At 43.7% G+C, this 22,301-nt stretch overlaps 2 protein-coding genes across 2 annotated transcripts in view; one reads left to right on the top strand and one right to left on the bottom strand.

The window, feature by feature from the left end:
* PPP3CA (protein phosphatase 3 catalytic subunit alpha) overlaps window positions 1-22,301 on the top strand; it is a 1,090,725-nt gene that overhangs the window by 737,307 nt on the left and 331,117 nt on the right. The gene's annotated exons all lie outside the window — the stretch shown is intronic.
* DPYSL3 (dihydropyrimidinase like 3) overlaps window positions 1-22,301 on the bottom strand; it is a 61,021-nt gene that overhangs the window by 3,624 nt on the left and 35,096 nt on the right. The window contains exons 5-12 of the mRNA XM_049786910.1: window positions 21,136-21,197; window positions 19,668-19,748; window positions 14,577-14,645; window positions 11,567-11,687; window positions 5,954-6,110; window positions 5,209-5,350; window positions 2,454-2,624; window positions 1,147-1,326 (exon numbers count right to left, since the gene is read on the bottom strand). Of these exons, the coding sequence (XP_049642867.1) occupies window positions 1,147-1,326; window positions 2,454-2,624; window positions 5,209-5,350; window positions 5,954-6,110; window positions 11,567-11,687; window positions 14,577-14,645; window positions 19,668-19,748; window positions 21,136-21,197 (983 nt within the window). The remainder of the gene's footprint in view (window positions 1-1,146; window positions 1,327-2,453; window positions 2,625-5,208; window positions 5,351-5,953; window positions 6,111-11,566; window positions 11,688-14,576; window positions 14,646-19,667; window positions 19,749-21,135; window positions 21,198-22,301) is intronic.

Here is a 22,301-nt window from a genome sequence, read left to right as displayed (position 1 = left end):
CTCAGCATGACTAGGAGGGCTCCTCATCCCCAAAATAAAAAAGCAAGAGGCCCATTTTACACATCACAAATGTATCAGTGAGTTCATCAGTTTCACACATTTCAAATGTATGGTGGGGCCCAAAAAAATTAGAAAAATGATAGCAATAATGATAATTATTTTAGCAAAGAAGTATAAAATAAAAAGGTATAACAACAGAGATGGTAGGCAGAGATCTCTCTAAAGTGGCTCCAATCTCAAGGATACAGGAGCTTAGTCTGGACTAAGGATGGGGAGGAGACTGGTGCACGCAGGGCAGTGTGGACAGTGGGGTCCTGCTGGTGGGAGCCTGCACTGCAGTGCAACATGCATAGTGAAAGGCCTGGGCTGGAGAGACAGTTCAGCAGGGAGGGCACCTACCTTGCATGTAGCTACTGTGTGGTCTCCCCAAACCCTGCCAGGAGTGACTCCTGAACATAGGGCCAGAGTAAGCCCCAAGCATTCCCAGTGTAGCTTCCCCACGAACAAACACAATAGAATGGAAGAGGTTGTGGGGCTGCTGAGAAGGACAGGGGGCTACGCGGGGCGAGTTGTGTGGCAGTGAGTTTCCCCTAAACTCAGTGCAGAGACCAACTGGCAGCTACAGCTGTGCATTCGTGCTCTTGCCTCTGACCTCACATGTGACTGTGAACATGGCCTGGGACTCTTCTCCTTGAGTGCATGCTGCCTGAAGCCACAATCTCACTTCTGTTGAGGCTTCCCTAGTCTCGTAGACAAACAGCAAGCTGTGGCAGAGCAGCGCACACACCACTGCTCACTCCCTCAGACAGTGGGCCAGATGGGCTGCAGACTCTATGGAGTAGGGCAACAACTCAACCCAACTGCCTGCTGAAGACTCAGGGAGCAGGAGACCCTGAACAGCTCTTTAACACTTAGAGGGCCCAGATCTTAAACACATAAATGCAAATAAAGAGCTAAGAGAAGGAAGGTCTGGATTTCCGTTTCTTCTCTATTCTTCTCTCAAGGTAGAGTGGGGACCTGGCACTCTACACTGCCCAACTTGAAAGGCATCAGGAGTGAAGAGACAAGCATAGGAAAAGTTCAAAGTCACTGCTTCTGTGTCTAAGTGGGGCAAAAAATACCTCTGAACCCCCAAATACTACTTACCTTCCTCCGGGCTTTGATGCGCTTGTAGACATAGTCCGAAAAGGGGCTGCAGGGGAGGAAGCGGCCGCCCCCCTGGATCACATGTAGGTTGCCATCTTCCAGCATGATCTTGCCCTGACAGATGACCACCAGCGGAGCCCCATGCAGCTCCATCCCCTCAAAGATGTTGTACTCTGCAGCCTAGACAGAGGGATGAGGGCAAAGCCATGAATACACACATAGACAGTGGGGAAAGAGGCACATTTCTCCTGTGCTTGGGATCCTGCCTTCAGAGTCCTAGAATGAACTCCGCATCAGGTCATGGACATTTTTCTACCCATCTATCTGCATACTTTTATGTGAAAGGCATGAGGAAACCAACTCTGGCTAAGTGGACTTCACCTCCCAGCCTCAAGAAGCCATGCTTTTTAGCAAGGTCACTGGGAAAGGACAGTGCAGGACAAGATGGGTGAAATGTACCGGAACCCACAACTGCAGTCTGGAGAGAATGAGAGTTCCTAGGAGTCGAATCACTCGAAACTGAATAATGTAAATGACCAAATGTTTAAGAGGAGGTCAGATGGGAAAATCCAAATGGGATCAGTCCTTATTTCCCTCATTATTCAGAAAGTGTGAGGCTAAGAGATTACGGGCATCTGTATGAGTCAGGTTGCTAGATGGGACTCCTGGCTTCCCTGGATAAAGAATGCCTTTACCCACTAATACCCCAACCTATATCCTTCTCTACAAAATGGGGATAATAATTGTGCCTGCCTGTAAAAGCCCATTATAGTACATCAATACAGTAAAATCACAGTGACTTTGAGAAGGGTGAAAAATGTTGACAATTTTGACTTTTACAAGTTCAGTTCTGAGATTCAACTGCCGCCTTCCACATAAAATTCACCAAGAGGAACTCATCAAGTGTTTTCCTTCCTTGTTCCTTCTAGGCTCAAAATAGCACAGTTCTTGCCCATCTAGATTAAGGCAAGGTCAGGTAGCAGCATCCTGGGAACGACTGCCAAGCCACAGACGACTCATACAGTCCTGCAGTCCTAAAACCATGTGACAAGATGGAACCAGGATGACTTCCCACCCTTAGAAACGATGATGGGTAGCGCTTCTGCTGACCAGGCTTGGAAATCAGAAGTGAGTCACTAAAAAATTTAGAATGGATTGCTAATAGTATCACATGGAGGCTCACTGCCCAGTAGAACACAAGTGCACGCATGCAGTCATGCACACATGTGCAATTTCACACAGGCCCTCAGGGGTCACATTCCAGAGTGTAGCTTCCATTCCACGTTCCTCCCATCAGCTCAACCTACCGATTGGTGGTTCTTGGCAGAGACAATTTTCACAGCATCTGGATCCCAGATCACCAAGTCACTATCGGAACCTACAGATATTCTTCCCTTGCGGGGATACAAGTTGAAGATCTTTGCAGCATTTGTGCTAGTCACGGCTACAAACTGGTTTTCATCCATTTTTCCTGTAGCCTGTTAAAGGCAGAAAAGGAGGGAGGGTAGGAGGGAGGGAGAAGGGAAGGAGGGAGAGAGGAAGTAAGGAAAGCAGGAAGGGAGGGAGGGAGAGAGAGGGGGAGGGAAGGAAGGATTTATGCTTTTTTCAGGGCTCAGAAAACACAAAAGGTGAATTACTATGATTAGACAGAACTGTGCTCCAAAACTTGACAATCTGTCCTAGATGAACAGGCAAAGTAGCTCCACAAATGTTCTAAGATGGAAATCACTTTCCTGAAGTAGTTTTTTTCCTCAAATTTATGCACGGATTTGTTTACTTATTCATTCTAAATCCCCAAAATGATTACCCAGTTTTTAGCCATGACTAGCACAAATGCTGCAATAAACTCAAGCATGAATCCATTTTTGGTGAAGGATGGACGCAGAACATACAAGAAATTAACAAAGGACAATACTCTCCCCGAATTTTGAAATTGACCGTTTTTGTTTTCTCTTTTTTTTTTCTTGGGGGGGGCATACCTGGCGGTTCTCAGGGGTTAGTTAATCCTGGCTCTGCACTCAGAAATCACTCCTGGTAGGCTTGGGGGACCATTTGTGATGCCAGGGATAGAACCCAGATCCACCTTGGGTCGGCTGAATGCAAAGGTTCCCTACCTATTGTTGTGCTATCACTCTGGCCCTGTTTGTTTGTCTTCTTACTGATTTTGTTCTTTTTTATGGGTCTCTAAGAGTTCTTTATCAAGCAGCTATCTTTATGGTGTGAGAAGATATAGATATATATTAACAATTTCAGATAGTACTGAGATAACAGCATCTATATTCATAAATAGGTAAGAATGCTTAGAATGAGACAAAAATCAATTTAACTACATGAGAATAGAGACAATGATAGTTACACTTTCCCTAGTTTCAAAGTAAAATTCTGATTAAGAAAAGAAGACTTTAATTTAAGGGATGGAGAGATAGTACAGAGGGTAAGGTGCTTGTCTTATACATTCCTGACCCTGCTTGATTCTCTTATGGTTCCCTGAGCACTAAACTTTGAGTACTGATGAGTGTGTCCCCAAAACCAAAATGTAATTTAAAAAATTTTGTTTAAAATATCTAGTTTTAGGGGCCAGAGCGATAGCACAGCAGTAGGGCATCTGCCTTGCATGCAGCCGATCTAGGACAGACCACGGTTTGATTCCCTAGCATCCCATATGGTCCCCCGAGCCAGGAGCAATTTCTGAGGAAAGAGCCAGGAGTAACCCCTGAGTGGCACAGGGTATGACCCAAAAAGCAAAATAAATAAATATATAAATAAAATATGTAGCTTTGAACTTCCTGGAAGCCAAGAAGAAAATGGAAACTTAATACAGTTTTCATTACACTCTAATGAAATCCACATGGATTCTGCCTGGCTCTAGAATAAGTGTTTAACCAAAAAAGTCAAGGCAAGGGAAAACATTATTATTGTTTTCATAATAGTGAGTTAATTCCTAATTTCACTAAAATCTTTGGGAGAGCATTTGTTTACATGGCTATTTCTTTGTCAAACTCAGAGACACTAAAATGGACAATGAAGATACTGATACCTGCTTGGGGCCTGACTAGCCCAGTGAGAGGCAGCCTTGTGAAATATCATTGTCTTGGGCATGATCACCAGGCTCTCTCCAAAAAAAGATATTTCCAAGTTTTGAATGCAGTTTTAAATACATATTTTAGGTAAAGATGAAAAACCTAGTATTTAACAACTCCAGGAAATGCCCTTATCCTACCGGTTAGCCTTGCCTCATGCCACACGGTCCCATTTGTATCATTTTCTTTCTTTTTTCTTTTTTAAATATATAAATCTTTATTTAAGCACCATGATTACAAGCATGTTTGTAGTTGGTTTTCCGTCATAAACAGAATTTGTATCATTTTCACTTGTGGCCCTGTGGCCCATAGAGTATCCTGGGAACCCATAGGGAGCACGTTGACCACCCAGTTTAGAAACATTGCTTTAGGCAATCTTACCCGAAGTGAGCGATTTTTTTCAGAAGGGATTGCTACAAAATGATCTCTCATGCTTGGGACTTAGAGATACACAGTGAGGTATCAACCAAGGACCAAAGACAGCACAGTGAGAACTGATACATAGAAATGAGTGTGGTATGGTGGGAGGAGCTTTGGGGTCCTTGGGGGAAAAGAGATGGGTACATTGGTGAGGGGTACACTGGTGTTGGAATTATCTTCCCAGGAAACTATCACTGACAATACTGTGAAGCACAGAACCTTGATCAATTTAAACAAGTTAAAAACACAAGGTGGGTGATGCCAGCCCGAGAGTGCTGGGACAAAGCACAGGCTTTGGGCTGCAATTTGAATGGGAGAAAGAAATTCTGTTCACAGAAAGGGAGTATTTTCTAAGTGAGGGCACAGAATAATTTTTTTTCTGAAAAGAGTAAATAAATTTGGGAAACTCTAGGATCTAGATATTCCATTCCCCTAACACCCCCGGAGACATCTATGCAGGTACAAGGTCTCATCTGAACACGTCAAACCTCTTGAGGGCATAAGCAGTAGCATCAGGAGGCTCTGATCTGCCCTGGCTCCTTCCCAAGACCTCGACTCTTACCACAGCCTTGTCCCAGATCACTGACATGCGTTCCTCCACGCCATTGGTGCCCTCGGGAATGGCTGTGAAGTTGTCCTTCCCTATAGCTTTCTGGGCAGTGCTGAAGGTGCAGTGGGCACTTCCAGAGAGCTGCAGGTCCCCACTAGAAAAGGGAAAACGTGAAGATCAACACAAGACCTGTTAGAAACCATTGGACCCGGACTGGAGTGTGCAGCATGAGTGTTTGGAGCACCAGGAATTCTCCCTCTATCACTTGCCATCCTTGGGAATGTGCATAAATGTCCTCTGCTCTCTGGGACTCAGATGCTCCAGCCAGGGAATGAGGGGTGATATTTTATCATCTTTTGTGGAATGAAATAAAAGGGACTCAAATACGTTTCAAAATCTGATTCTGTGTGACTGTCAGTAGGGTGAGCAACAAAGCTGTCCTGTAATTGTGATTCAGGAGTTATCGTGGTCATCATTCAGAATTAGGCAATGGGTTCACCTTTTTAACCTGAGTTGCAAAATGGGATGACAGACACGCCCACATAAAGTAATTATGAGAACCAATGAGTTCAGCCATGTGTCGCCTCACAGTGCACGTTCTCCATATAAACTGCTGTTACCATAGTCTATGCTCAGATTGCAGGGAATGCAGATGTTCCCCTCCCTCTAGGCTCTCATCTAGCAGATGGAGGTGTACCAGTCCCAGAGCCCCAAGATTTCTGCAGGCAATGCAGCTGCAGGATGTCCCCACACAGACCTGGCCAACAGAGAGTTGATGTAGTCAGGAGTCGTTGGGTCGGGGCTTAGAGGAGGAGATGTCACGAATGCAGCTGCCTTGGCCCAGTTCTTGCTCCAGTAATGGGTCCCATCTGTGCCAAGGCTGGCAGTGATGGGCTCACCAAAGACCACATTTCCTGTGGGGATAAGAGAGAGGGAGTGGATTCACAGAAGCTGTGTGCTGTTCTTATAATTCCAGCCTTGAAGACAGCTAAAGCCATGGAGCTGGACTGGCCTGGGTGCTAGTCCCTATTCTCGTCTCCATTTCCTCTTCCTGCTAAATGGAAACAATTTTTAATTCATAGATTATGCGAAGTTATTATGTGGAATATACAGCATTCATTCCCCAAAATTGAGATCAATTAAAATTTGAAGCAAAAAAATTAGCAAATCATTAAATAGAGTAAGAGGCTAGATAGGATTCATTCTCAAACCTCACCCCATGCCAAAAAAATAAAATGAAATAAAATAACAGTTTTCACATGTTCAAAAAACCTTCTGGAACTAATGAAATAACATTACACTAACTTGTCATTGCTAAATCCTCTGGTTCCAAGGATAGGCTTAGATTCTACAAGGTAAAATCTGTTCCCTCAGGTATAAAGCTCCAATGACTTTTCCATCCTTCTTGTACTTTGCAGCCCAAAGCAAAGAATGATTTAGGCTCCTAACTACCTATATTTAAAAGGATCAGCTCTTTGGATCCTATTTAAGACCCAATGCCAGAACAATGAAAGGAGAGGAAATCTACTAGAAAATACACTGAATTAAATCTTGACCATATTTGCCGGTGTGTAAGACGACTGGGTGTATAAGACGACCCCCTAATTTTGCAGTTAAAACATAGGTTTAGGCCTCTATTCACTGTATCAGACAGAACGTTCCTGTGCTGCAACTGTATGTACCCAGTGAGCCAATCACAACAAGCAAAGGTTCAAAGGTTATACTGTAATAGACTTCCTCTCTGACTCTGGCCAATCTGAGCAGGCTTTTTACAGTGTAGATTTGGGTCTAGAACATTGTCTAATTTGCATGCATAAAAAGCCTGTTTGGGTTGGCTGAGTTAGAGAGGCGGTCCAAGCAGCCTTGCGGTGATTGGTGCAGGATTGAGTTGAAAAATTCGTTTTGTGGCAATATTCAGACAATTTTCCTTTTATCGGCATATTGAAACATTTTTCGGGATATACTCGGCGTATAAGACGACCCCTGATTTTCTGTTGACTTTTTTGTTTCAAAAGTCGTCTTATATGCCAGAAAATACAGTAATTCCTTGTAGTGAGATAACAGGGTGCTTGTTCTGGAGATTCTCAGTTGAGAGATGCAGGCAGGAATGTCCAGAATTTGGGTGCAGGTTCAAGTCTTTTCAGAGCTGAGGGCACCAGATATATGACCAGTATTAACTGGTGCCATGAAATGGTAGGATTCTAATTCAGAGCACTGCACATGCTAGTTATCTCCCTAAATTTCTCTGGAGTAGAGAGTAATACAGGAGGGCACAGAAGATGGATTTGAAATTTCTCTAAGCCAGAATCTTGGATTCAAGAAAGCCTAAACAGACCCTCCGTTCCCATCTTCCAACATTATGTGCCCATGAGGCTGAAGGAAGAAGGCTCAATGCAAAACTAAAAATATGCTTGGGAATTTCTTAACCCTCCAAAAATGAAGTGAGATTGATATTTTTATGGCTGCCACGGGCCAAAGAACAGAACAACGATGCACGGATGACCTGCCTTTTGGAGTGCCAGTGAAAACAGGGTTCCTAAAAATTTCAGCCACTTTGTATGAAGCCTGTGGGGCATCCCTTCCCCGAAGGCCCTTGCAGGGGCTTCCTGTTGAGGTCAGTTCTACCTGGAGCATCAGACCTGCCCACACCTGGGGTGGTCATACTACTTTGAAGAAAGAAAAGAGTCTGGCTAGGGGAAAAGGAGGGACAGAAAGCCAGAGGAGAAGCACTGGACAAGAAATGCTTGGAAGAAAGAGCTTAGAACAGAAGCCAGGTGAGGAAAAGCATATGGCAGTTAGGATCTTGTAAGGAAGCAAGCTGACTCCAAAGAAACTAACTGACTGCTTATGAATTAATCTGCTGTTACCCAACAATCTTCAGACCCGTCCGCTGAAGGGGCTAGAGGTGCCGAGCTGTGCAGTGCCAAGGGAAGCCTCACCAGACACGTGGATTTAGATGTTATATTTTATAATAAAACAACAGAAGCCCATTATCACACAGTTCCCTGAGCACTGTCAGAGTGGCACTTCAGCATATCACCATGAATGGCCCTGGATACTACTGACTTTGGCCTTAAAATTTTTTTTTCAAAGGCTCTCCAAAGCACTGGAGCCTCTTAAAAAAAAGTGAGAGAAAAATCTGAAGACAAGCAATTCAAGGTAAGCACTCCTCAAGTTCTATTAAGAGAAACAAGGCCTGAAATGTAGATTCCTCACTAGACTTCCTTCTGCATAGAATAACCAAGGACTAGATGTAATTCTACTTGGATTTCAAAATTAATATGGGAGATCCCCGGCAAGTACTTCAACTGCCTCCCTCTGAAAAATGAGAATCATTATGTCACACCTCAGAAAATCTTGAAGAATACTATATACTAATGCACTGAATTATTTATCTCCATGCGTGTCAGACTGCTGGTCCTCATTACACTGTGAATGTTAACTTGGGCAGATTTGTGGAGGCAACAAAGAACACTGGGTACTCAATACTCTGAGTTTTCAAGTGTGTCCTGAAGAGGGTGGGAGCTGTCTGCTCTGGATACTGAGCTGGATGCTGAGAGGGCAGTGCCAGTGCATGCAGACAGACTGCTTTTGTGTTCACATCCAGCTTTTCAGAACTGAAACTGTCTCCTCTCCACCTGAAGATGCAGTAGGATGTCAACCCACGTTGGGAAATCAAGAGCCAAAAAGTAAAGGAGGAGGAACTCTTCTAGAGGAAGACCCAGCCGTAAGGGAAATCCCCTTTCCATCAGGAGCTGGGTAAAAGTTTCAGGCAGAAGGTGCAGGAGGAAAATATCAAAAACAGGTGATGTTCTCAAGGGGAGAAATTGGGGTGGGGTTTCATGCACTTTGCTTTCTTTCTCTTTAAAGCTTTTTTCCATTCACTGTTCTGTTCTTTTTCCTTTCCTTCTCCCTCCCCCTACTGTACTTCCCCTCCTCTCCCCTTCCCTCCTCTTTACAGTCTCTTCTTTCCCACCATTTTCCACAAATGGGTAAGAAACTGGGGTTGTTTTCTTGTTTTTAGTCAATGACTCATACCCATGGAACAACCACTTCGTGTCATGCTGTGAGCTTCCAAAGCTGAAAGGGTAAACAGCAGGCTTTCTGAGAGCTCAGTAAAACAGGAGGCTAACCAAAATATGCCAGTTAAAAAGACTGTCTACACTCTTAAGAAGACTCCCTCCCACAAGAAACCAGTCTCCCCTTGCCAGAAGGTCAGGAGACTGAACACTCAGTCATCAGGAAGCCAGTGCTATTTTTAACCTCCCCAGTCATGCACAGGCAGAGTTTGAACAGACCAATTTGAAGTCTGGAGGTTGAATCCATGACCTGAATGGTCCGTGGTGCCCCACAGTGATGCAGAGGTCCAGGCAATCTTCTATCTGCTCCAGCTCCTCAATCACACTTTGACCACTTGCCCACCAGAAAACCATTGTGTTGAGAATGAGAATAAAAGCCAAAAAGCAAGCTTTAGAGTGAGAGCAAACTTGAAGTAGAGGGCCCACACACAAAGCCCAGTTGCAGCATGAGAGAAAAAACACAGGCAGAGGTCGTGGGGAGAGAGCCCTAGACCTGAGAACCATGAAGACCCTGTGCTGATTGTGGGGCTCAGGGGTATGACTCTCTCTCTTCGGCTGAACTGGCATAAATGGTGGGTTCTCACTCATCAAGCCCCCCTACAGCAGGCACCTCTAAGTGTCTCTTCTTGTCTGGCTCACACTGAAAAGTCAACAGAGAGGAAAGAAGCAGCAAGGCATGAATATGGCCAATAGAATCTGAATCCCTGGGTCTGAACACCCTTGATCTAGCCTTACAGAAATACCCAAAACCAGTTACTTTATTTCTGAGTCATATATCTCTTATTGTAGTTGTTTTGGGACCACACCCAGGAGTTACTCTTGGCTATGTACTCCTAGGCTAGCTCAGGGACATTCCAGGGTACTGAGGTTCAAACCCAGGTCAGGGCATGCAAGGCATACATCTCCCTGCTTTACTACTGGTCTGGCTCCCTGAGTCATTTATCCCAAAGTGTATTAAAAAAATCAAGATAGATTCCTCCAAAACCTGGAAATTGAGCTCCCATACAATCCAGCAATACCACTCCTAGGATAAACCCTAGGAACACAAAAATACAATACAAAAATCCCTTCCTCATACTAATATTCATTGCAGTGCTATTTACAGTAGTCAGACTCTGAAAACAACCAAGATGCCCTTTAACAAACGAATGGCTAAAGAAACTGTGGTACATATACAGAATGGAATACTATGCAGCCATCAGAAAAGATGAAGTCATGAAATTTTCCAATACATGGATGAATATGGAATCTATTATGCTGAGTGAAATAAGTCAGAGGAAGAGAGATAGACACAGAATAGTCTCACTCATCTATGGGTTTTAAGAAAAATAAAAGACATTTTTTCAATAATCCTCAGAGACAAAGAGAGGAGGGCTGGAAGGTCTAGCTCACGAATGAAGCTCACCACAAAGAGTGGTGAGTGCAGTTAGAGAAATAACTACATTGAGAACTATCATAACAATATGAATGAATGAGGGAAGTGGAAAGTCTGTCTAGAATACAGGCAGGGGTGGGATGGGGAGGAGGGAGATTTGGGACATTGGTGGTGGGAATGTTGCTCTGGTGAAGGGGGGTGTTCTTTACATGACTGAAACCCAACTACAATCATATTTGTAATCAAGGTGTTTAAATAAAGATATTAAGAAAAAAAAGAAAAAACAAGGTAGATGGGTGGATGGAGAGGAAAGAAATGTTTATATGGGACAGGAAAGATAGCACAGCACAGTGGCAGGGCATTTGCCTTGCAGGCAGCCGATCCAGGAAGGGTGGTGGTTCGAAACCCGACATCCCAAATGGTCCCCTGAGCTGCCAGGAACGACTTTTGAGCGTAGAGCCCTGAGTATCCCAGGTGTGACACAACCCCCCCTCCCAAAGAAAAGAAATGTGTATATGTGATATGTGATAAACTGTTATGGTAGAGTTCAAACAAAGGCTCAACATCCACTTCCTTCAATTCTATTTCATAGAATAAGTTAGCTTAGTCTTTTTAGACTGTCTTGGAGTGAGGATGTCCTCGTGCACACCAAACTTCATGATCGTCAAAGCTCAGAGAGAGTTTAGGTGATGCAAGTGCAGAGGGGAGAGAAAGAGGCACCAGGTCTCCAAAGAACAGATTTCAACTCTGATCTCAAGCGAAATTCAGAGCCTCCAGGCACTTTAAATAGGAGCAACTTCATGGTCCTTCCAACCACACAGGATATGAAAGAGATCAATCGAGCCTATGGGAAGAGTGGGGATGGGGTGCGCGGCAGGAATCCCTAGAGATCCCAGATCTGGAGTCAATAAGTCACCTTTTTTCCGGGCTTGGGAGATGAGGTCAGCTGCACTCTTGCTCATGACCTTTGTGATGTACAGGGGACAGTTAGTTTGACAGGCGATGGTGATGGCACGGAACACAGCCTCAGCTTCAAGCTGCCAACAAAAAAGAATCCACAAGAGTCAAGCAGGAGCCCCCCTCAACACTGCTGTGCCCTTTCCACTAGCATTGGAAAGCAATGCACCCAGGGCTAGAAGTCTCCAAGGAGCTGGAGCTCTACACGCTAGATCTAATCTCAGAGTCCACATGCCAACTGTACTCTTGGTGTTTCAGGGCCACTCACAGCTGTGACAAGGAAGTGTGGGAAGTGGAAGCCTTTGTTCCCCGTCTTCCCAGGATCAAATCCTTGGCAACTTAACCTACATGGCACTGTGGATAAAATAACTAGTGAAAGCAGTTATTTCAGCATTAAAGCGTGGCTGCAGCAATGGGGTCAACAATCAGTTCATGCCAGTTAATTCTAGTTAATTTTCACACTAATAATCTGTAGGCATCTCAGTATAAAAACATTTTGTACCCTCCATTCCAACATAAGGGTGGACTCCTGTTTTCAAAAATGCTCCTCATCCCAGGTGCATTTATTTAAGGGGAAAGAATGTGTTTCCTTTACAGAGCTCACAGAACAGACTTTGAGAGCTCAGGTGCTACCAAACAGTCTGAATCCGAGTTCTGCCAAATAGCAGATAGGTGAACTCTGGAACATTCCTTAACCCCCTGGCAGCCCCCCCTCCCCAGCCTGAGTCTTCTTATCTGTCATTTATGGATGCTTAAAAAAAAAAAAACCAAGAGCAGCTGCTTGGGGAGGGTGGGGATGGGATGATCTTCTTGGTCAGGCCACCAGACCTCACACTGCTGATCAGTTTTTAAGCAGTGAAAATAACCAATGCCAAATTCTAAGTCCACCCAGTTCTGCCCAGAGCAAACACCTTTGATTGTGCAAGAGTTCCTTTCTGTGTAGATAAGATGTTCTGATTTTACCATATCGTCTAACTCTAAATTATACAAAATAATTGGGTTGGATAGTGCAGTGGGTGGGTACTTGCCTTGCATTTAGCTGAACGAGGTTTGATCCCTGGCACCTCATATGTTCCCCTGAGCATCTCCAGGAGTGATAAAATGAAATATACCCAACAACTGTTCAGATGCCCAAGTTTGTAGAATATAGTGTAGTCATGTTAACAACTTGTCTGGTCCAGCTGGTTTCCCTGAGCTGTGCTCTGACCAATGAGATTCTGGAGGCCCTGACATGGGTGAACCTGGCCACTTTTCCCAATGCATCCCAGCTCATGGTATACTTTGTGTGTGGGAGCTTGGGGGACCCCAGATCAGTTTTCTGCACATCATCACTTGATGTGCCTCTGGGTGTGCTTTGAAATGAAGAGGGGCCGACTCCCCTGTGCTTGCTGCTCCTTGCTCACAAGTCCCCAACCACTTCACTGCCTCCCGGGCATTGTCCTGGCTCCTTTGATCTCATTCTCCCAGCACCCAGACAACAGGACTATCTCTGGATGGTGACATCACCCTCCAACTTTTCCTAAAGAGCTCTTAGGAGTACACAGACCTGTAGTCAAGAGGTATTCTGCTCAACAGAAGACAGGAACTTGGAGGAGGGGGCTAAATAAATAAAGCCCAGGACAAAAATAGACTCTGCTCAGCAGTCCTCGAGCTGCTCCACTTAGCTGAAGCAAATCCCCCATTGCTGGTGTTTCAAGAGAAGGTTCATGAGTGGTGCTGACAACTCTAGCTTTTTCACACAATGCAAACTATTTTCCAATCCTGCAGGATGGTGGTTGCATCTCTTTGAGCTTTGTCTTCCATAGATATTCCCATGTGGGAATACCAATCACCCAGAGCAGCACCAGGAAGAATTGACTGAGGCCATGCAAATAGCAGGGCAGTGGGATTAGCAAGGATGCAGACTATTCAGGAAAGCTGTGACTAGAACTCTGATCCATCACAAAACTATGTATCACGTCAATCGACCTCAGAAATATCATTAGATGCAAAGGAATATCCGGGTATGTCACTGATGATCTCTTTTTTGTTCTTTTATTGTCCGTCTTCCCCCATCCCCAACTGGGAGCTAAAGGCAATGTATTCCATTTAGGAAAGTTCCTTGTACTTTTAGTATAGAAATACTTTTCTTTCCCTGTGTAAAAGACTGAAAGAAAAAAATAATAAAAAAGACAGAATCTAGGTGATCCAATTCTGATTCCTTCATCTAATCACTGATGAGTTTCAGGCTTGCACAGAAAGGGATTTGATTAAATGACATGCAAGGTCTTGAACTTGCTCCAGGTGCCAAGCCTAAGGTTGCTCCCAAGGCAAATTTACTCTCGGTCACATAGACAACAGCAGTTTAATGCCCTGGGCCAGGAGCTGAGCTTGCTGACATCTCAGAGGAAGAGAACTAGCCACTGGTGACACTCACCTTGCCCTGAGAGCTGCTAAGCACAGATAACTATCATCAGTTTTTATATGTGGACCACTTTCATCCATCCCTGAGGAATAGCCAACACATATTTATAGTTCATTGACAAACCCATTCAACCATCTATCTCTACAGCTGGTATTTTGCAGGACTCAAATTGCAGAATGGAATAAGGGAGAGAAATGCCTCTGAGGTCCAAACGGATTAGAAAAGATTTAGGTAGTCACTACTACTCCTACTGAATCTCTGTGCTGACGACTCCTGCTAGCTATGTAATCTTCAGAGAAACTGTGTATGTATTTCCCTTGCATTCCTTTCTAATTTCTTCAGGGTCAAATAGAAGTGGTCTTTGGAAGAAATGTCCCCAAACTGCATCTGGTATTCACAGACTCACTTTCCTGTGTCTGCACCTAGGGAAGGTGAAGGTGAATCATAGGCGAACCTTCAAATAAATGAGCCAGGCTGCTGCAGTGTGAGAACCTGAATCTCTAAGAGATTGGCAAAAAAGAGAAACTTCACTGCTACCACATTCAACACGAAAGATGTGACTTACTTCTTCTGGTCTACTCAGTACATGTCCTTCTGGGCCAGTTATTCCCATTTCCAACATCCGGGTTTGCTCCTAGAATAAGAGAATAGAGGAAACAGTCTGTAGATAAGCCCCAGTAAGGATTGTGTGTGTGTGTGTGTGTGTGTGTGTGTGTGTGATAATTGTTGTATCTCAAAGTGGGTTTTGTTTTGGTTTTCTTTTTGTTGGTTTTTTTTTATTGTGGATAAAATGAATTACAAATCTTTCACAGTAATATTTAAGGCATATAGTAATAATGAATGAGAGACATTCCCACCACCAGTGTTGTCCTCCCTCCACCCGTTCCCAGCATGCATTCCACTTCCCCCTCCTCTAACCCTCCATAATGCTAGTGCAACTGTTCCCCCCATGTACAGCTTGATGTAGATTGGGTATCGTTTCTGTTGTCGTTGACTTTGGATTTTGTATTCAAATCTGATCATTTTTTATGTCCACCAAATGGACATATGACTGTCTGGTCTTGGTATCATCCATTTTCTCCTTCCAATTATGATGCTGATCGAGGTGACTGTTATAGTTGGATCTAATGATGTATGTAGAGATAGTACAGTGGGTAGGATACCTGCCTGCACAAGACCAACCTGGGTCTGATTTCAAGAATCCCACATAGTACCCAAGCATTGCCAGGCATAATTTTTTATTGCAGAGCCAGGAGTAATCTCTGAGCACTCTGGATGTGCCCCAAAATAATTTTTTCAAAAGATGTGTATATGTAAAAATAAAACCTAAAATATCTATGTTGAACAAATATGTTCATTGCTATCTGAGATTTCAAAATAAGAATATAGACTAATGTTAAAAACAATTTTCAGAGACAAAAGAGAGGAGGGCTGGACGTTACAGCTGACCTCATGAATCTCACCATAAAGAGTGATGAGTTTAGTTAGAGAAATAACCACATTGTGAACTATCCTAACAATGAGAATATATGAGGGAAGTGGGAAGCCTGTCTAGAGTACAGGTAGGGGCGGGAAGAGAAGGATGGATATTTGGGTCATTGGTGATGAGAATGTTGGACTGGTGATGGGGGGGGGTGTCATCTGATATGACAGAAACCCAACCACAATCATGTTTGTAACCAGGGTGTTTAAATAAAAAATATTTAAAAAAAACAAGTAAAAGGCTATATCAATATATTGCATACTGGTTTTGCATGCAGCTGATCAAAGTTTGATCTTCAACACCCTATACTTGTCTCTCAGATTGATAGAAATGATCCTTGAATGCAAAGCCAGGAGAAAGCATCATGGAGTTTGGGCCAAAAACAAACAAAAATTACAAAGTTAAGTAGAGGGAACAACAGTATAGTGGGTAGGACATTTGCCTCGCACATGGCTGACCAGTGTTCCATCTCCAGCATTCATTATGGTCCTCTGAGCCTGCTGGGAGGGATCCTTGAATGCAGAGCCAAAAAGAAGCACTGAGCATCTCTGGGTGTGGCCCAAAAAGAAAAATAAATTTTAAGTTATGAATAACAAAATTTTATGGGAGGAAGCTTTTTCCAAAAAAGAATGATGGTTGGAAAGCAATTCTTTCTCTTAAATTTTGCATCAAGTCACAGCACCTCAATCTGCAGCTCTTTAGATGTTGATGCCTATGAAAGTACGCTCACTTGCATATTCATTCACAAATTACAATCCTACTTATTCAACAAAATGTCCCTCCTCTCTGATTACTGCCTTCCTGAAGCATCCAGTCTCAAGCTCTATTTCCCAAACACCACACGTCTACGACCCTCATCACTCCTGTCAGAACCTCCTGGGTTGCTTTTACAGGTGCAGGCCTTTCTTAGGCCCACCACACTAGACAATATTAAATTAACACCTGGGAATCTAAATCTTAATAGGCCATTCTTTTCTAGAAAGGAAAGAGCAACATACGCACAAAAGGCTTTTTCGATAAAACAGGTGGCAAACCCTAAGGGACAAAAACACTAGGATTATTTCCATGACCTCCTACACCAGTGACAGCAGAGATAAAGGAAATAAATAAACCAAAGCCACAGGAGACAGGAGGTCAGCAGGGCAAGCTGAAGATCATCTCACTTAGGCACTGAGATGTCTAGAAAGGAAGCAGTTCCTTCTACCTGAAAAGAAAAGGCTTATTTAGCACTGGTTATGCTGTTAGTAATATAAACTTTAAAAAGATACAGCTAGTATAAGCTAGTATAAGCAATTAGGAGAAGCAAGATGGCCACTGTCTCTGTACAGATTGGAGGAAATGTCAGGCAAGCTTTTTGCAACAAGCACTCCCAAGGTCATATGTCCAGTTTTATTCATTTAGGTTGAATGAAATTTCTTCCCCACACTGAGTATTGTGCATTCTGAATGGCCTTCTGAAGCCAAAGGTTGGAATGACACACTCATCTTTGTCTACCTAAGTATAGCAAGCAGAAGAGGAAGTTCGAGCAGGGCTTGCAGACAAAACTGAGATCCCCAGGAGAACTTGCTCCATAGATGCACGTCTGAATGCTACTACCACCTCTGGTTCAGAATCTCTGGAAGAAAACACTGGCTAGGTATTGTTCTAATGCACATCTCATGCTGAGAAGTCATATTCTAAGAGCTCTGGTGGAAATGAGGAATGGCATGAAAAGGCCTACTCCCCTTACAAGGTTCTCACTAAAAACAGGGGGAGCTTTGAACTTCAACACTAACTTTGGGTCACAGCAACATTTGCTCACGACGGAAGGGAATCTGACTTTTTCATCTTCCCTCTCAAAACTCTGGTTCTCTGAGTACTTGTTTGATGAATGGTTCAAGATTTGATACTCTGTCAAACTGTCCTGATGATTTGGAACTTTAAATAATTCCCAGGGCACACTATTTCTTTCTGTGCCTCCTTAAACACTTGTGCATGTAGTGTAGCAAGAACCTGTTTAACAGCTGTCACCACTAACACCAAAAGTTTCCAGACTTATTGGGCTGGCCCTTTTCTGAAAGAAAATCACTGTAAATGTACTTTTCTCATGAAAACAAAAGAAAGTGCATCCCCTCAATTGTATTGGAGAATACTGGAAGACTGATGCCTCCCCACATCAATCTAATATCTCCTGCGAAGAGAGGCTGAATTACCTGCTTTGGAAAGCACTGACTTAGACAATGTGACAAAGATCTTTCAGCTCCCCCCAAAAAGAAAAATAATCAAAAAGGGGGCAGAGTGGTGGCGCAAGTGGTAAGGTGTCTGCCTTAAGCAGGCTAGCCTAGGACTGACCGTGGTTCGATTCCCCGGCATCCCATATGGTCCCCCAAGCCAGGAGTGATTTCTGAGCGCATAGTCAGGAGTAACCCCAGAGCATCACTGGGTGTAGCCCAAAAACCAAAAACCAAAAACCAAAAAAACAAAACAAAACAAAACAAAAAAAACTTTCAGCTCAAAATGAATTCAATAAACACAGAAGAAACTCATCTAAATGGAAAATATCCTAATTAGTTTCCTGACTGAGAACTGATCTTCCCAAGGTGGGCAAAGGATAGGGTCTGGAGAGACCAGCTGAGAAAATACAGAGGAAGCTGGCAAAGGGCATGCAAAGCTGGAGTCCTAGGCAGCACAGGACCAAGAAGGAAGGAGCCTGGGGGTGGATTTCTAGAGCATCTGGAGGGAGGCTGATCCTCTGGCTGTGGCCAGTGTAAAGGGGAGGGAAGATGTTCACTCACGCAGGGCTGGAAAAAGCACAGGAAGAAGGCATTTGGATCCTCTTTGGAAAATTGTCATTATCTTGAGGTGTGTGGGGTATATGGGAGAAAGCTGTCAAAGTTATCACTAATAAAACTCTTTAGGAAACTCTGTGCAGAGGAAACTGCACACTTAGCTCATACATTCCAGGAGCAGACAAGTCCAAAATCCCAACTGCCAGGCACCCTGCATCACTGAGAGAGGCTTGAGGTTGAACTGGAGAAGATCAGGGTTCAGATGCACCATATCTGGGTGAAACTGTCCTTGGAGCCACATTATCTGAGTAACTAAAACGTGTCCTCTTGGTTATTAGTGATGAGGCCTGGATTAGAGACCTAATCCTTCAGAGCATCCTCATCAATAAAATAGGGAGGCAGCCATCATAAGAGGGCAGGAGGAAAAGTGAGAACACACTACATTGTGTGCCAGACACACAATATAGAACTCCTGATGTTGACGGCTATGGAAGCTACCTACTGGGGAGAAACATTAACTGTAACCAAGTTCCTACACTTCTGCAACCTCACTCACCACACTCTGGAACTCCACAACCCCCCGAGTCAGAGTTCACAGATTATACCAAATCCCAGAACTTTTGCAGGCATAAGCTGAGTATGTGTGAGCTAGGAAATGTATCTGTGTTGGCTCACCCTTCTAGCCAAGTGCCTTCCATCAAAGACTCAGGAAATACTCCTTGAAAGAATGAATCATGGTTTCTTGCTGTTAATGCTAACTGGACCAAGAGAGCACACACTTTTTCCTGGCTACTTGTTCTGATCAGAGGCTCATGTAAAATGCTTCTTTTCTGAGATCAACCAAAACCCTGCTAAGACACATCTGTGCAGAAAGCTCATTAAGCCAGCCTAAAACCACAGATAATTGCTTCTGCATCCTTACGAGAATTGGGGCCCTTGCTTTCATCATTTTTTCCTCAGGTTTCTCAATATGATTTCCCGAAAACCAGTGGGACATCCAATCTTACCAAGATCTGGCTCCTTTGTCATCTAAGGCCTTGAGTTTTGTAGTCCTGGCTGAGTGTCTGGTTCTGGAAACACTACTAGAATTTATTTGGAGGACAGGCAATGACATGTAGTTTGGACCCATTTTCAAAGACAAAACAAAACAAAATAAACTAATGCTGTTCTATTATCAACCAACATCATTTAAAACTGGGAAGCCTTTTCTGAAATTTTTATGCAGCGTATTTTTCACTATCTCCTTTCTTCTTCCCAACTTTCTTCCCTCTCCTCTTCTTTCTCCCCTGTCCCCTCCTAAAGTCTACCTCAGGATAGGACCTACTATTAACAGAATTCTTGTGTCCTGCTTTTTATAGACTGAGTTCTGACAACACTGAAGAAACAAGGAGACAATGGAATTTACCTGGGCAATGATATCCCCGTTCTCAGCATGAACTTGAGCAATGGCCCCCAGCTCTCCCAGACAGGTGAAAATCTCGTACAGCTAAGAAAGAAATTAGTCTTGTCACATTCGTGAATCATAGAAACTAAACACACAAAAAGCCAATCACTAAAGCCAGAGGGAAACAGAGTGGGAAAGGGCTGAAGATATAGGACAGGACATCAGGCTTTGATCTTGCATTTGGTTGACAGGGTTTGGTCACCAAGCCCACACATGTCTCCCCAAGCCCCACCAGAAAAGATCACTGAGAACAGAGCCAGGAATAGTCCTGAGCAACACTAGGTATGACCCTAAGGACAAGCAAACAAAAATCAAATAAATGAAATAACTGAAAACAATAGTATACAGGGCTAGGACAGAAATGATATCTCTGCCAATGAGGAGCTCTAGAGAGAAACCTGTGGTGTGTCCTTGGGCAAATAAAGAAGTAGTGCTACCTACCCCACAACACTGGTTCCAAATTTAGTGAAGTATGCCCTACTGAGTTTCAGAATCCCTCTCTAGTCACCAAGGCCCAGCTAGAGGTTAACCCAACAGCTACAACCCCTCTCTTACAACTTCTCAGGGAACATAGACCTGCACCTCCAAATGGAAACTAATTTCTTGTATTTCTTCTTGTATCTCCTAGGAGGCTGGAAATTAATGTCTTACATTTCTTCTGAAAACTTGAGATTTATCTAAAACAAATACATGCCACAATTTTCTTGGAGAGAGAGTCAGAGGTAGGTTGGGATATTACTCCCAATGTAAGTTCCTCTGCTTCATACCTCTCGTGTGTTCCTGTGCTCTTGGAGTGTGGAGTCTTACAGGGAGATACTAAAAAGAGGGTCTGATGGGTCAGGGTTGATCCTGTAGTTCTCAAGCCATCAGGAACCCACTTGGTAATATCTGAGAAATCACACGGCTGTACCAGAGGGTTGAACTATGGACCTCATCCATGTAAGTTATGTGTTCTAGAATTGGAGTCATATCTCTGGCCCATTTCATTCCTTTGAAACAACTTCTAACAGTAAAAATTATGACTCCCTACCTGCTTGATTATGGGACCCCCACATCTGCACCTTATTTAAAGTGCAGGATATAAACTCTAAGGGCTACAATGCCTACCGCTTGACATGGGTTCAATCTCCATTAACACATGCCTCCTAAGCACCTCTAGGTATAGCTTTGAAGGCCTCCACACACCACCAGGGTGCACTGAACGACTGGCCTGGTTGGTATCTCTTGGAGTAGCCCCCAGAACACCCTAACCACTGCCTGACAGGCAAATAAGTAGATAACAAAATAAAGTGTAATGTGGGCTGAGAGAGGAGCAGAGGCATTCTACCCTATCAGTCTTCTTCAGTGACTCATGTCAAAAGAAATGCGATCATCAGCAACAAGTGCAAACCCATCTAGAGATTCCAAACCACACAGCAACGGGCATTACCTCCATGTTGGACACTTGATACAAATCCTTATAGGCCATGTAAACCATGAACGAGTTAACTCCTGAAAGAGAAGAAAAAGACATTATCATGGTCTCACTCTAACCTTCACACCCACTAGAATCGCCCATGGGGCCCAGTGCATTATGGGTTCCTGCAGATATTTTCTATGTGATATAAGGCATTTTTATATTTTTTTTTCAGCCCTGCTAACTCATCAGCTTCAAGAGAAGCCATAGCAGAACAATGTGTTCTGTGCCTTTCTTGCCTCCTACCTCCCAGAGGGTCTATAAGCTTGTGTATTGCTCAGCACAGATCATGGAGAATCACTGTCACACACGGAGTGTGCTCACACAGCAAGGAGCTGCTCTACCTATTATTCAGTGAGCTCAGATACCTGAGACTGGAATCTCACTTTCTTTGTTTAAAATAGGGAAAGGACAATACCAAGCTAGATGAGGAGGATGACAATGCACTCTGAGAACACACAGAGTTCTTGCACAGACCCGGCCAAGAGCTTTTTAAGGTAGTGACTAGTGCCCAGGATCAGTCTGATTTAGTCTTTTGTGACCACTAGTTTCACATGTAGCCTATCAGGGTGCTGGACTTGAAAGATTTCAAGGGAATAAAGCCATTCTAACTTTTCACTCTAAATAAATTAATACAGTAATTTATAGAGGGAGAATCATTTTGAGGAAAGGGTTCATTTTGATCTTTAATCATTTGGGACATCTTATCCTGGAGTCTTCCAGGCCAAAAGTGGTAGTCATTGGAGACGTTCTTAGAAGGGATAATTCAGAGCCCCTTTTCCCAACACCTCCTCCTTTCTTCCAAGGAAGGGCCCTTGCTACCCCAGCTGAGATGACCAATTTTAAGAAAGCAAGAAGTAAAAGGCATTTTGTATCAGGAAGAACTAGGCAAAGCATGTTTTTGTTTGTTTGTTTGTTTTGTTTAGTTGAATGAGAATGAGGAGAAAGCCTCTGAAAGGCCATAGTCTGCACTCTCCACACAATTCGAAGCATCTACTTCCAGATTACTCCTTGGGGATGGTCTGGGTTTGTGTCATCAACTCAGGAGTCTGCACTGGGTTGCTTCCTTTTACCCTGATCCATCCCTTTCAATTCCATTAGTACAGTCCCTCGGGTTGTTTCTTCACTATGCCAGCACA

The sequence above is a fragment of the Suncus etruscus genome, chromosome 14, assembly GCF_024139225.1.
Source record: "Suncus etruscus isolate mSunEtr1 chromosome 14, mSunEtr1.pri.cur, whole genome shotgun sequence".
NCBI classification, from domain to species: Eukaryota; Metazoa; Chordata; class Mammalia; order Eulipotyphla; family Soricidae; genus Suncus; species Suncus etruscus.
Note: the sequence above shows the minus strand (reverse complement) of the source record. Positions and strands in the feature narration are given on the sequence as shown.